This window comes from Corvus moneduloides, chromosome 20 (assembly GCF_009650955.1).
Source record: "Corvus moneduloides isolate bCorMon1 chromosome 20, bCorMon1.pri, whole genome shotgun sequence".
In the NCBI taxonomy this organism is placed as follows: Eukaryota; Metazoa; Chordata; class Aves; order Passeriformes; family Corvidae; genus Corvus; species Corvus moneduloides.
This window is the reverse complement of record NC_045495.1, coordinates 10,113,281-10,127,582: the sequence shown is the minus strand read 5'-3', so window position 1 is coordinate 10,127,582 and position 14,302 is coordinate 10,113,281. Positions and strand designations below refer to the sequence as shown.

At 54.0% G+C, this 14,302-nt stretch overlaps 1 protein-coding gene across 1 annotated transcript in view; it reads right to left on the bottom strand.

Moving 5' to 3' along the window:
* Positions 1 to 1,218: 1,218 nt before the first annotated feature.
* The window catches only part of GALNT17 (polypeptide N-acetylgalactosaminyltransferase 17), a 210,254-nt gene continuing 197,170 nt past the window's right edge, over positions 1,219 to 14,302 (bottom strand). The window contains exons 8-11 of the mRNA XM_032129759.1: positions 13,492 to 13,629; positions 11,463 to 11,558; positions 4,582 to 4,749; positions 1,219 to 3,892 (exon numbers count right to left, since the gene is read on the bottom strand). Of these exons, the coding sequence (XP_031985650.1) occupies positions 3,764 to 3,892; positions 4,582 to 4,749; positions 11,463 to 11,558; positions 13,492 to 13,629 (531 nt within the window). The 3' untranslated portion in view covers positions 1,219 to 3,763. The remainder of the gene's footprint in view (positions 3,893 to 4,581; positions 4,750 to 11,462; positions 11,559 to 13,491; positions 13,630 to 14,302) is intronic.

The following is a 14,302-nucleotide window of genomic DNA, read 5'->3' as shown; positions in this document are numbered from 1 at the left end:
GGGCAGCAGGAAAGGGACTGGGATTGTGTCCCTGTGCCCCTGTGCTCAGGTGAGACCCCACCTGCAGAGCTGCCCCAGCCCTGGCCCAGCCCAGGGAGGAGCTGGAGCTGCTGGAGGAGCCCAGAGGAGGCTCCAGGGTGATCCAAGGGATGGAGCAGCTCTGCTGGGAGGAGAGGCTGGGAGAGCTGGGATTGTTCACCTGGAGAGGAGAAGCTTTGGGGTGACCTCATTGTGGCCTTGCAGGACCTAAAGGAGCCAAAAAGGAGATGGAGAGAGATTTTGGAAAGGGATGGAGGGACAGGACAGGGGGCAATGACTTCCCAGTGCCAGAGGGCAGGGCTGGATGGGATCTTGGGAAGGAATTGTTCCCTGGGAGGGTGGGCAGGCCCTGGCACAGGGTGCCCAGAGCAGCTGGGGCTGCCCCTGGATCCCTGGCAGTGCCCAAGGCCAGGCTGGACACTGGGGCTGGGACAGTGGGAGGTGTGCCATGGTGGCCCATGGCAGGGGTGGCACTGCCCACAGGATGGGCTTTAAGGTCCCTCCAATCCAACCCACTCCATGATTCTGTGATTCCATCTGCTCTGAGGCCCCTTAGATTGAGCCATTTTCATTGGATGTTGCCCCAGAAAAGCCCTGGGGGTGTGAAATGCTCCCCACAAGGCTCAGGTTTCCATCCTGTGCCATCCTGCAAGAGCCCTGTGGCTGCAAACCAGGGCTGGATGTGCCCCTGCCCCGGTGAGACTCCCCTCAGCTGCTGTGCCCCGGCTCGGGGTGGGGCAGAGCTGCTGCTGCTGCTCCCTTTGGTCACACGGTGCCTCCACAGAGACCCTTCCCCCCACCCAGGACAGCACCAAGCCGGTGTTCAGGAGAACAGGGATGGAAAGAAGGGGGTCCAAGGAGTGCCCCGAGCTCCAGGTGACATCTGGGGACATTTAGGGACACCCGGCCTGGGCTCAGGGATGCAAATGATGCTTTACTGCCCACATTCCATCTCTTCCCAGCCCGTGGGGTGTGACTGTTATCCTGGCAGCAGCAGGGATGGATGGAACGCGAGTTAACCTGTGCCCACCATCTCTCTTGATCTCTCCTTCATTTCCATTTCTTTCAAAGACGGAAGTTTCATTAAAACCGCAGCGCTCTCCTATTAAATGAGTAAGGGACGGGAGTGACTGCCTCTGCATCTCAGCGGCGAGAGTCTTTTGAAAATCACTCAAGAGGCACGGCTCAAATCAGATATTTAATAAGAACCACTTGGAGATCACTTCTTAAAGCAATTAACAGATGATCAGAGATAAGCGAGATGCAACAATGAGGCCCAGATCTCAGACAGGTTTCTCCGGGGCCGGGGTGCAGCCCGGCGTCACTTTGCAGTCACAAACGGCGTCAGGACAGAACAGCAGAGGCAATTCCCACTTTTCAGCCTGATTTTGCTCCTGACTCTGCTCCTTTTTGCTCTTTCCAGCGGCTTGGAAGCTGCAGGTGGAGCAGGGAGAAGGGGCCAACACCTCCCCAGGGGCTCTGCCCCACCCGAGGCTCCTCGAGCCCGGCGTTCATCTCCACCGCCCCTTCCTTGTGCCGAGCCAGGGGTTGCTTTTCCTTCTGGAGCACGAAGGAAAGGCAGCTCTGACCCTGAACACTCCAAAGGATGCCAGAGCTCAGCAGCAGCAGGATCCTCACCCCCGCCTGTCCTGTGCCGCCTGGCACGGGGACATCGCCGGCCCAGCGCCTGTGCCAGGACACGCGGCCATCCCAGAGGGACAGGCAGGCACTGGTACAGAGCTCAGCACGGCCAGGGCCGGAGCCAGGCAGTGGCCACAGGTCCTGTCCAGCCCCGCTGCGGGAGCTGGGGCTGGGGCACCTCGGCGCTGCACCGTGCCGTGTGGCCAAGGCCATCCGCTGCCACCCTGGGCGCTGGCAGGGCTCGAGCTGCGCTCAGTCACAGCACAGCCGACATCCCAGGGCTGGTGGGTTGCTTATCCTGACCCACTCAGGCTCTCCCCTCCGATATCTGCTCAGTTTAAGGGCGTTTGAGCAGTTGGGCCAGAGCTGGGGGGGTCTCAGATCCCTCAGGATCCGCCAGGAAATTGCTTCTCTTGGAAGGCAGCAACAAAGGCAGGGGGAGCTGGCTCATGCACCCACAGACTTGTGGTCATTTTGGGTTTGGAAGTGCTCAAATTTATTACACAAGAGATGATGCAACAGCGAAAAAGAGAGCAAAATTCTACATTGACTCTCTACTCTGCAAGTCAGGACAACTAAGAGGTTTTACTTCATTAAGGAAGGCAGGGAAAAATCAGAGACGGCCCCAGTGGTTGAGGGAGTCTTGTAAAGCCTAAATGAACAATCAGTCCTAGGTGATGCTCATTGCTGTAGAAGGAACAATGAGAGAGATCTGCTTCTGTTCAATAAATTACTAAAACATCATTTATAAACCTGCTGCATGGCATTGGAAATTCAGCTCGTTAAACATCCAGGGATGTTTAGGAATGCAAATGGAAGACAGGCATGAGTGCTCTGCAGCAAAGGACTCTGTGCACATCCCAGCTTGGGAAACATATTTACACATACATCTCATATATTAATCTATTTTAGTGCACCCTAGCCAGAGGGCAGCCACGAAGAGGATTATTCTGGGAGAAGGACAGGAGATGGGCTGGTTTCTCCTCCCTGCTGAGCAGAGCCTGCGTCCATCCATGTACAGCAACTTTGCAGGACCGTGTTTCCCCTCTCCAGGCAGCCACACCTCAGGACCCCGAGCAGAGGTCTCCCAGGTGGATTTGGTAGCCAAGATTTGGTAGCCAGGATTACTGAGAGCCAAAAAAAGATCAGGAGAGATCCCTCCACCAGAGTAACAAGCCTGAAGGGACTTCAGGGCACAGAGTTTTGGCCAAGCTGCCATTTATTGGTGCCTTGGCCTCCCTCCCTGCCCCTCCCACGGCTCAGGAAGGGTGATGAGCTTTGGGGGGACTTGGCCAGGACTGAGCAGGCAGGCCAGGGGTGCTCAGGGCTCAGGAGAACATTGCTGCTGTCACCAGCAGGGCAGGCAGACATCCCAGGCCATTCCCGGGGAAGCCCTTCGGGGTCTCCATGGAGGGCGGTGCTGGCCTGGCCAACAGCAGCGTCTGGGGGATGGGGAGGGGGGCAAGGGGAGATCAGGGGTTTATTCCACTGCGTTTTGTTGGATAACTGCTGTGATCAAGGGTTGGAAAGATCCCTGGGAGCTACTGAGGTGCGTTTTGCTGCTCCAAAACTCAGGGAAAGGGCTGCTGGATGCAGGGGCAGGGAAGGGAAAAGAGAGCGAGGACCCAGCAAAACACCAAATCTTCCAAACTCGGCTCCTTTGGGGCTTGGGAACCTTTTCCTCTCCCAAGCTCCTCAGTTTCCACACTTGCCAGGCAGGTCTGTCCAAGGTCGTGGTGCAAACCTCCCCAGCCCTTTGGGAGAGCTGCGAGTTGGGTGGGAAAGCAGGAATTCCCTGTCAGTAAACGCTCACAGCTTTAGAGCCGTTCCAGCAGGGAACGTGGCACCTCTGGGAGTGCTGGCCAGAGGCAACAGCAGTTCCAAGCCACTCCACACAGCTGGGAGCAGCTGGGGGAGACTCAGATACAATAAAAATAAAGCCACGAACGCCCATCTCCCCCAGGTCCTCTCCCAGGAACACGAGTAAAGCTCTGGTTGATATTCCATCCTTTCCAAAGGAATGCAGTCGCATCAGTCCCAGGCAGCCGTGACTCAGGTCAGACTCCCCTGACTCTTTCAGCCTCTACTTGATGAAGTTTTTAATTGTCCACCTCTGCCCCGTGCAGCTGCGAAGGATCAGGTCAATGCCAGCCATGCCCCTGTTCTCCACCTCCAGGCAGCGGCCCGTGCCCTTGTTCAGGATGGCCCCATTCTGCAGGGAAAGGGAAGAGGAAAAGATGGAAAAATGAAGACAAGATTGGCCTGTGAAGCAAACCAGGGGCAGGAGGGCAGCCCTGGGCACTGCTGGAAGGGGCACTCAGCTGGGTGAGAACGCAATTCAAACAATAAAATAATTCCCCAAATAAATGGAGTGAGCATCCGTTGGCCCTGGCAGCACCCAAGGGACACCTGTAACCTTTAAAGCCCACAGCTGGTGGGAGGGTGGGGCACTTCTGTGAAAGCTGCATTATTTACACTCTGCTTTGGGGCAGAAGTGTTCTCATGAATTTCACTCTTTATCCACAACGACGGAACCTGGAAGTCATTGGCAGACCAGACACAACCAGATCCACCTTGCTGCTACCAGACAGGAAAACTGAGACTAGAAATTGTCCTGAAATGCTGCCCTGATCCCTCTTAACCTTTTCCCTCTGCCCCAGGAGCTGGAACTTGCTGTTCCATGGCACCATTTCCCTTTTGTCCCACCCCATCCTGCTGGCTGTGTCCCATCCTACCCCATCCCGTCCCATCCCGTCCCATCCCATCCCATCCCGTCCCACTGGCTGTGTCCCATCCCATCCCACCCCATCCCATCCCATCCCATCCCATCCCATCCCATCCTGTCCCACTGGCTGTGTCCCAGCCAGGTTTGGGAAGCAGAGCAGCAGCCCCAGGACCCACCTGGATGAAATTCCAGCGCTTGTGGAGGCTGCTCTTGACCTTGTCGCAGTCCAGCAGCTGCGGGAAGCGGCTCTTGCCGTTGTCCACCAGGCAGCGCGTGTCGGGCAGCAGCGTGGTGGTGCCCAGGGCCCCCAGGTGCAGGAACCCCTCCCTGGTGTATCGAGCCAGCTGGGGACAGGGGACAGCAGGGACACCGTCAGCACCCTCACAGCACCGGTACAGAGGGACAGAGGACAGGGCGGTGGAGCAGAGCCCCTGGAAAATTCCGTGGGGATGCACGGGGAAAGCAGAGCTGGAGGGAACAAATCCCAGCTTTCCCCAGCCTCTTCTCCCTGTTTGGGGTGGTTTTCTTCAGATGCAGGTGAGGAACTGAGACGCAGGAAGGGGTAGGAATAATTCCAAGCCTTAAACCCTCCCGGAGCAGACTCCTCCAGCCTCCTGGAACGCTGCGGGATGGGGCAGTGGATGGTTTTCCCTGGATTCCAGCTGGAGCCAGCTGGCCTGGCTGGTGCTGCTGGCCCGGCTCCTGGTGTGCTGGGTGAGCCAGCCTTGGCTGGGCCGGTGCCTCTGGGTGCCTGGCACAGCCCCCAGGGCTCCAATGGGGCACCAGCACCGGCCAGAGGGACCAGAACCGGGATGGGAGCCTGGATCTGTCCCACGGCTCAGGATTGCAGCTACCCCTGGCCATTCCCACCAGATCCAAGTGCCCAGAGCTCCCAGGGGCTGCCTGGGCTGCCCAGGGGTGCAGGATGGGAGCACCGGGCAGGGATGATGGTTTTGGGGACACCGGGCACACAAAGGACTCCTCCATTTCAAGGAATGCCACCACAATATTTCCCTAAACACACTTAGATTCTGGAGTGAGGAGGAAGGGATGCCAGTGTCCTGCCTTTTATAGTTCAAGGCAAAGATCTCCACAGCTGCTTATTTAAATTATGAATCAGGCCATTATCCAGCAGACAAGTAAGGAGGATTCAGCACGTTAATTAACTGAGCATATCTGTGACCCAGATGCCAGGGAAGAGGCTGTAAATCCCACTGGGAGTTTGGGTTATCTGCGCTGGAATAATTAAACACTGGAAAGCAAGTTAAAACAATGTAGCAGGGTCAGACTCCAGCTCACAACCCCAGATCCAGCCACGGTGCCCGGCTCCCTTGGGCTGGGCCTGGCTTTGCTCCCAGGTGCTGCTGGAGTTACACTCGGAGTGAAAATGTTGTGGATCAGAGCAGGCCCTGAGCTCCTCGCATCTCCCTGATCCTCATTTGCCAGGTGTTCACCACAGCAGGGGTCAGGAGCAGCCCAGACCTTGACCACAGAATCCTGGGATGGGTTGGATTGGAAAGGACCTCAAAGCCCACCCAGTGCCACCCCTGCCATGGGCAGGGACACCTCCCACTGTCCCAGGCTGCTCCCAGCCCCAATGTCCAGCCTGGCCTTGGGCACTGCCAGGGATCCAGGGGCAGCCCCAGCTGCTCTGGGGGCAAAGCTGCCCCATCTCATCCCCCTGGGCAGGATGTGCCCTTCTGTCCCCAGAGCCCTTTGCAAGACAATCACAGAATCCTGGAATATCCTGAGCTGGAAGGGACCCCCAGGGATCACCCAGCGCAGCCCTGGCCCTGCACAGACACCCCAACAACCCCACCCTGGGCATCCCTGGCAGCGCTGTCCCAACGCTCTGGAGCTCTGGCAGCCTCGGGGCCGTGCCCATTCCCTGGGGAGCCTGGGCAGTGCCCAGCACCCTCTGGGGGAAGAACCTTTCCTGATCTCCAGCCTGACCCTCCCTGACCCAGCTCCAGCCGCTCCCTGTCTCTGGTCCTTTCTGTTCCCCTCACCAGGAAGTTGGAACTGGGATGAGTCTCCCTTCAGTCTCCTCTGCTCCAGCTGAACATTCCAAGTGCCCTCAGCCACTCCTCACGTGGCTTCTCTTCAAGGTCCTTCCTCATCCTTGTGGCCTCCTCTGGATGCTTCAATAAGCCGAGCCTGGAGCCACACGGTGCTCTCAGCCTGGCAGAGGGATTTGAACCATGCAGCTCATCTGAACTGGCATCTGAGCACTGAATTCAGAGCATTCTGGTGCCCCCAGCACAGGAAGGACATGGAAATGTTGGAGCAAGGCCAGAGGAGGCCTTGAAGTTCAGGGACTGGAGCACCTCCCCTATGGAGATGGGCTGGGAAAGCTGGGATTGCTCAGCCTGGGAAAGAGGAGGTTGTGTGGAAACCTCACAGCCCCTCCCAGGGAAGGCAGAGAGGGACCCTGCATCAGGAACTGGAGGGACAGGACAAGGGGAATGGGGTCAAACTGATGGAAAGTGGGTTTAGATGGGATATGGGGAAGGAATTGTTCCCTGGGAGGGTGGGCAGGCCCTGGCACAGGGTGCCCAGAGCAGCTGGGGCTGCCCCTGGATCCCTGGCAGTGCCCAAGGCCAGGCTGGACATTGGGGCTGGGAGCAGCCTGGGACAGTGGGAGGTGTCCCTGCCAGGGCAGGGGTGGCACTGGATGGGCTTTAAGGTCCCTCCAATCCAGACCATTCCAGGATTCTCTGATGATGCTTCCAGCCTTGCAGGAAGGAAAAGGTGCAAAAAGGCCCAGACAAAACAAAGACAAACCCTGTCCAGGACAGAGGCAGAAGTGACCGAGATGTCCCCAGTGGGCAGTGCCAGTCCCCTGCCATCTCCTGTCTCTGAGATGTTCCCGGCCCGTTGGGAAGGAGCGTGCCAGGCTCTTCCCTTCTGGATGGCTTTTGGCAGCCTGTCCCCAGCCAGCTGGCCCCATGCCCACAGGGCACTGGCATCTCTGCTCTGACACGTTGTTGCCCAACGTGCTGGGGAAAATAAGTCGAGCACGAATCCAATCCTTGCCCGGGAAGGGAGCAGGGTGGGGATGAGCTGGGGAACAAACAGGGATGGGATGCACGAGGCAGGGAGTGCAGCTGGCAGGTGGGATATCTGCTCTGGGAACAGCAGGGAAAGGGAGCCCCAGCACGGGCTGGGCCAGCACAGGGCCTGAGCCACCCCCCAAACACAGCAGGGCCTCAGCAACCCCCACTGCAGCCTCCAAGCCAGCCCTGAGCGGGGTTATTCCCAAAATTCCCATCTGACCTGTGAGTGCAAGTCCCACCCAAGTTTCTGCTTTTGGGATGTCTTCAGAGAATCACAGAATCACTGAGTGCTTTGGGAGGAAAAGGGGCTTTAAGGATCATCTCTTCCCACCCTCTTCCCCTATCCCAGGGTGCTCCAAGCCCTGTCCAGCCCGGCCTTGGACACTGCCAGGGATCCAGGGGCAGCCACAGCTTTTCTGTGCTTCTCTGGGCACAGGAGACAATCCCTTCCCAATATCCCACCCAGCCCTGCCCTCTGGCACTGGGAAGCCATTCCCTGGGTCCTGTCCCTCCATGCCTTGTCCCCAGTCCCTCTCCAGCTCTCCTGGAGCCCCTTTAGGCCCTGCAAGGGGCTCGGAGCTCTCTCCAAAACCTTCTCATCTCCATCCTGAACACCCCCAGCTCTCCCAGCCTCTCCCCATAGGAGAGGTGCTCCAAGCCTTAATTCCTCTTTTGTTGTTTTGCTCCTCTCCAGAGCGAGCCAGGGGTCCCAGCCCAGCCTGGGACAGGCCAAGAAACAAGGGAAAGACCAAGTAGGAAGGACTAGATGAAACAGTTTAAAACTATTCCCAAGCCAAGCATTTCAAAGTGGCTAAAACTGATGAGGTCTTTAACCCCTCCATGGGGTTAAAGCCACATCCCCAGGCAGAGGCACTGACTCACACCCTCAGCCCCTGGGAACATCCTTCCAGTAAATCCCCTCCAGGAAACTGCACCTGGCCACATTCCCACCTTCAGGTGTCCCTGGGGGGAATCCCAGCATCACTGGAGTTGGAAAATCCCTCCAAGGCCACGGAGTCCAAGCTGTGCCCGATGCCCACCTTGTCCCCAGCCCAGGGTACTCAGTGCCACCTCCAGGGATGGGCACTCCAAACCTCCCTGGGCAGCCCCTGCCAAGGCCTGAGCACCCTTTCCATGGGGAAATTCCTGCTGCTGTCCACCCTGAGCCTCCCCTGGCCCAGCCTGAGGCCGTTCCCTCTCCTCCTGGCCCTGTTCCCTGGCAGCAGAGCCCGACCCCCCCGGCTGCCCCCTCCTGTCAGGGACTTGTGCAGAGCCACAAGGTCCCCCCTGAGCCTCCTTTGCTCCAGCCTGAGCCCCTTTCCCGGGGCTGGGGCTCATCCCCCCGGCAAAGCAGCACCTCCAATCCATCTCCTGTGATTGCAATTTCTGCCTGGCTGCATCTCAGGGATGGGAGAAAGTTAATTAGACATCTTAGCACCTGGGAAATAAAAGCCTTGATGACCTTCATTGACTCGATTGGAAAATAATTTAGGGTTGTTTAGCTTCCCTTCTGCTCCAAGCAGACCATCAATTAGCAGCCATCAGTAAAACGTTCAGGATTTGCCTTTTACCACAATTTAATCTGATTAAAGGGTGCTGTTTGGTCACCCCTGCTCCTGCCGTGTCCCCCATGAGCTCAGTATTGATGGCTTTGTCCTCAACTTCTGCTGCTTAAATGGGCAAAACATATTTTATCCTATAATTAAATGAAATGCTCTGCTGGGTGAACATTATCTTAAGTTTTATAGTATTATAGTGCCTTCTATCACCTTAATATATCAGCATGGCTGTGTCACTGCAGTGAGCTATTGCTGCGTTATTAGTGCCATACATCATTACAGCAAGGTGCTTCCAGGAGGGATTGCCTCCACGATGAAGCCATCAAGCAGGAAAAAAATCCATCAGCAGCCTCAATATAATTACAGGATAAAGGGATGATGATGGAATGTCATCATGATTTGACCTGGAAGTGAATGAAAGAAAGAGAATGGAAAGCTGAAGGGAAAATGAGAGAAAAACCCCCCCAAATTTTTCCTCACTGAGGGATGAGTGAGTAAAGCCAAGATCTCATCTGCATTCAGAGGCACCACCCTGAGCTGCATCCAGGCTCAGCTTAAACCCACGGGCAGCCACAGGAGAGAGCAGGAATTGGGGATGGGACACAAACTGGCCTGCCCTGAAGGGCACAAATCACCCCCCTGCAGATACAACATTCCCCCCTCTCCCAGCTGGGCTGCTCCTCCACAGGCTGAGGGATGGCGTGGGATTGCATTTAGGAACAGGGAGGGCTTCCAGGGAAATCCCACCAGCCCTGGCATGGCAGGAAACGGGAGCCACAATCCCGCTGTCCTCGTGATGTGACAGTGGCAGCAGGGAGCCCATGCCTGCCCCTCCCTCCTTCCTGCCAAGGCTGGCAGGGAAACCATCTCTTCAGTGTGAAATAAGGAATGTCTGGGATGCCAAAATGTCTGGGATGGGCCCCAGGATCAAGGAGGGAAGGGGGGACACATTGAGCACACGGGTGTGCTTTGGGATGTAACTCCCCAGGAGCCCAACAACTCCTTGTGGGGTTTCATATACACACAAATAAATAAAAACTAAATATATATATACAAACCAGAGCTTGCATTACTTCTAATTCCATTCCCAGCCATCAATTACAACCTGCAGCCCATTAATTAAACAGTTGTAGGTAAAGTCCAATTTCCTTCATGGTGTCACAAAGGCCATTTCCAAGCTTCTGCACTTGCTGATAGCAGCTTAAAACCAGCATTTTCCAGGAGTTTCACTAATTGGATGTATCATGAAACAAAGGAACTGCCAAGAACTGGCTCTCAGCTAAAGAGGGAAGGGACAATGTGCAGAGGGAAGCCCAGGAAGGATGAAATGGGCAAGCTCCAGGCAGCCAGCAAAAGTTGACTTCAGAACTTCAGGCAGGGAAAGAAAACATCATTAAGTTTAATCCCAATAACACAGAGGGAAAAATAAATAACCCATTCTCAGCCATTCATCCCAAAGCCCAGGGTCAGCACCAATGTCAGCCCAGCCCAGTTTCTCCCACAATAACGCACTCAGAGGTTCGAGTTCCCAGCCACAGAGTGCAAAAGGCAGGTTGTGCCATTTAAGAGAAAAATGGGGTTGTTTGAGCAAGAGCAGGTTCTGTTTAGCAGGGACTCCATCAGCCCCAGGGGCTGAGCTTTGCTTAAGGCAAGGATAACCCAAAGTGGGATTTTCTCCACCCCACAGCTGGTTCCCAGCTCCGTGAGTTCCCAGTCCAGGCTCAGATGAACCCTGGGATCACTTAGTCCAGGGTGACTGTGCAGTGAGAACAGGATTTTTATGCTTTTCCATCCCTTGAACTGTACATTTTTTTTCAGCTGAAAATGAACCTCCTTGAGCCTGCTGGGCCCCAGATGCTCCAAAACATTTGGAGAGGCAAAAGGAGTGCCGGAAAACAATTCCCAGCCAAGCAAAATGGCTCATTACCTCAGCACTAATTGTTTTCTTTACCCCATTGGTCTGGGTTTATTCTTCTGGGTGGAAGAGAAAGAATCCCACAATGGGTTGGGTTGGAAGGGACCTTGAAGATCATCTTATTGCAACCTTCCACTGTCCCAGGTGCTCAGAGCCCCATCCAAGCTGGCCTTGGGAAAGAAATGCTCAGATCATGTCCATGATTATTGTTATCTGCCTTTGTCTGGAAGGTTTTATTTTAAATGACAAATTTCAATTTTTTTTTGTTTGTTTCAAATCGCAAAAATTTCAACTTTTCAACACTTCCAAATTACAAAGATTTCCAATTTTTTTTTTTTTTCCCCAAGGCTTTTCCTTGCAGCTCTGGCAGGATTGTGGCAATCCAGAAAACACTGAAGGAGCTGCTGGGAGAACTCCCTGTGCTATCTGAGGTGTGTTTAACGCCGGAGAGTGAAGGGCACAGCCAAGCTGCAGGGCCCCACCCTGTCCCCTGTGGTGCCACGTGGCTGTGGCAGTGCCACCCTCACCTGTGGGCCCCAGCCATGGCAGGGGTACAGTATTGCTGTGTGGTTCTCCTGCGGGCCCTGGTCCAGGCACACGTCCTTGGCCTTGTTGTTCCGGAGCTGGGAGGGAAAAAGGGCAGAGTTATGGCACCAAAAAGGAGCAGAGTTATGGCCCAAAAGAGGCAGAGTTATGGCACCAAAAGGGGCAGAGTTATGGCACAAAAAAGGGCAGAGTTATGGCCGAAAAAGGGCAGAGTTATGGCACACAAAGGGGCAGAGTTATGGCCCAAAAAGGGGCAGAGTTATGGCACAAGAAGGGGCAGAGTTATGGCACACAAAGGGCAGAGTTATGGCCAAAAAGGGGCAGAATTAAGGCACAAAAATGGGCAGAGTTATGGCACAAGAAGGGCAGAGTTATGGCCCAAAAAGGGGCAGAGTTATGGCACCAAAAGGGGCAGAGTTATGGCACAAAAAGGGCAGAGATATAGCCCAAAAAAGGGCAGAATTATGGCCGAAAAAGGGCAGAGTTATGGCACACAAAGGGGCAGAGTTATGGCCCAAAAAGGGCAGAGTTATGGCACAAGAAGGGGCAGAGTTATGGCACACAAAGGGGCAGAGTTATGGCACAAGAAGGGGCAGAGTTATGGCACACAAAGGGGCAGAGTTATGGCACACAAAGGGGCAGAGTTATGGCACAAGAAGGGGCAGAGTTATGGCACACAAAGGGGCAGAGTTATGGCACAAGAAGGGGCAGAGTTATGGCACACAAAGGGCAGAGTTATGGCCCAAAAAGGGGCAGAATTAAGGCACAAAAATGGGCAGAGTTATGGCACAAGAAGGGGCAGAGTTTTGGCCCAAAAAGGGCAGAGTTAAGGCATAAGAGGGGCAGACTTATGGCACAAGAAGGGGCAGAGTTATGGCATAAAAGGGGCAGAGTTATGGCACAAAAAGGGCAGAGTTAAGGCCCACAAAGGGCAGAGTTATGGCACAAAAGGGGCAGAGTTAAGGCCCTCTCTTATCAGAGATACGCAGGAAAATGCTGCACAGCCCTCTCTATCCTCTCCACCCCTCACTGCTGTATCACCAGGAATAACCAGGCAGAGAAAGGTTTAGAGCTCTGTCAGTTTTCTTTAAATCCAGGTTAATGATGACTGGTTTTGGATAATAGCCCCCATTCCGAGGGGCAGTGCCCCTGCACATAGCTGGCTTTGTGTTTGGTCACGGGTGGTGGTGACAAACCCAGGTTTGGGCTGCAAGGAGCCTGAAATCGATGCAGAACCCCTCAGATCTCAGTGAAATCTCAAAGTGCTCAACGAGGAAGGGAAAAAAGCCCAGCTGGAACAAGGATCCCCTTGGAATCATCACATCCTTGTTCCAGCTGGGCTTTTATCCAACCCAAACCTCTCTGAAATTTCTTTTTTCGATGAAAATAGAATTTTTGGGGAGGTTTTAGCTTGAAGACATTCAGTAACTTTGATAACAAATCTTTCCTAAAATGAATAACCCATCTGGGGTGCCCAGGCTTCAAGAAGCCTCCTCCTGGTGCCACTCCTCCATCAATTCCATTGCAGCAGAGTATTTGTTATTAGCTCCCATAAATGACTCTTTCTATATTCCCAGAATGGTTTCAAAGCCAGCAGAGATTGAATTGAGTCCCCTTATTTTATCTTGTCCTTAAGCTGTTGTGACAAGGCAATGAATCCTCCAGAGACCTTGTCAGGCATTAGGCTGAGTTGAAGTTAGAAGGTTTTAGAAGATGCCTGAGTATTAAAAATACAAATACAGCTCCTTAATCCACGGAGTCAACGGGAAATGGGGATAATTTCTGTCATTTTACTAAATGATGGATTAAAATATTTTACTTTATACAGTCTCCAGGATCAACAATAAATCCCCAAACTGGTTTTTAGAAGAAACTGGGAGCAGATGGGATAATTACAAATTGGGATAATTACACACAGAAAGTCAGTTTTGATTCACACTCCTCTCCTTTGGGGCTGTTTCTCTCCAGGGACTGCAAACATTGCCAGGCTGAGCTCAGGGACTGAATTACCTCTCCATAAGCAATGGTGTTGTTGTATCTCCTCATTTCTGGATAAACATGGTCCAGGTACCACTGGAAGTTTTTACACTTCAGGCTCTTCCTCAAGGCTTTTCTCTCGGAAACATCCCCAATGTCAATGCCTGGGTTCTGGAAAACAGCAACAGGATGTCACTGAACGGTCACACTTCCAAAAAAAGGTAAAAATGAGAGTATTTCCCTGAGCTTTGAGATGCTTTCCAAACTCAGCCAGTGGCTGAGTAATTCCAGGGACTCTGGGATGAGTGTCCAGGCCTGAAATCATCAGGAGGAAGCTGTGGGTTCCAGAGCCACGGCAAGAAGGGGACACCAACTTCTCTGCAATGGCCACAGGCTGGTGCTGGACAGGCTTCAGTCCTGGGGGATGATTTACAAAAGAGGAGCCAAACGGAGAAGAAAAGGTTTGGAAGAAATGTGGGAAGCGCAGTGAAACTCTGGGGAGTCTTCTCCCCAATTCCCCTGGGTTTGGATCCATCTGAGATGTTTAAATAAGGTGTTTTTAAAAGCTTTCTCCTCCTGTTTGGGTTCTGAGGCACAGGACTTCCAGGAGAGCTTAGCAGCAAATGGAGATCAGGATTTCAAAGATGGAAATGCAAACCCTGGCTGGGCACTGAGCACCAAAACCCTTCCCTGAGCCCACCGTGACCCCACTGAGACACAACCCAGAGGAAGGGAGGGGTAAAAGGTGTAAAATAAATGGGAAAAGAATGAAGAAAAGAGAGAAAGGTTTAATATTCAAATACAGCAGAGGCAGACGGCTGAGAAGAAAGGATAAAAATTGCAT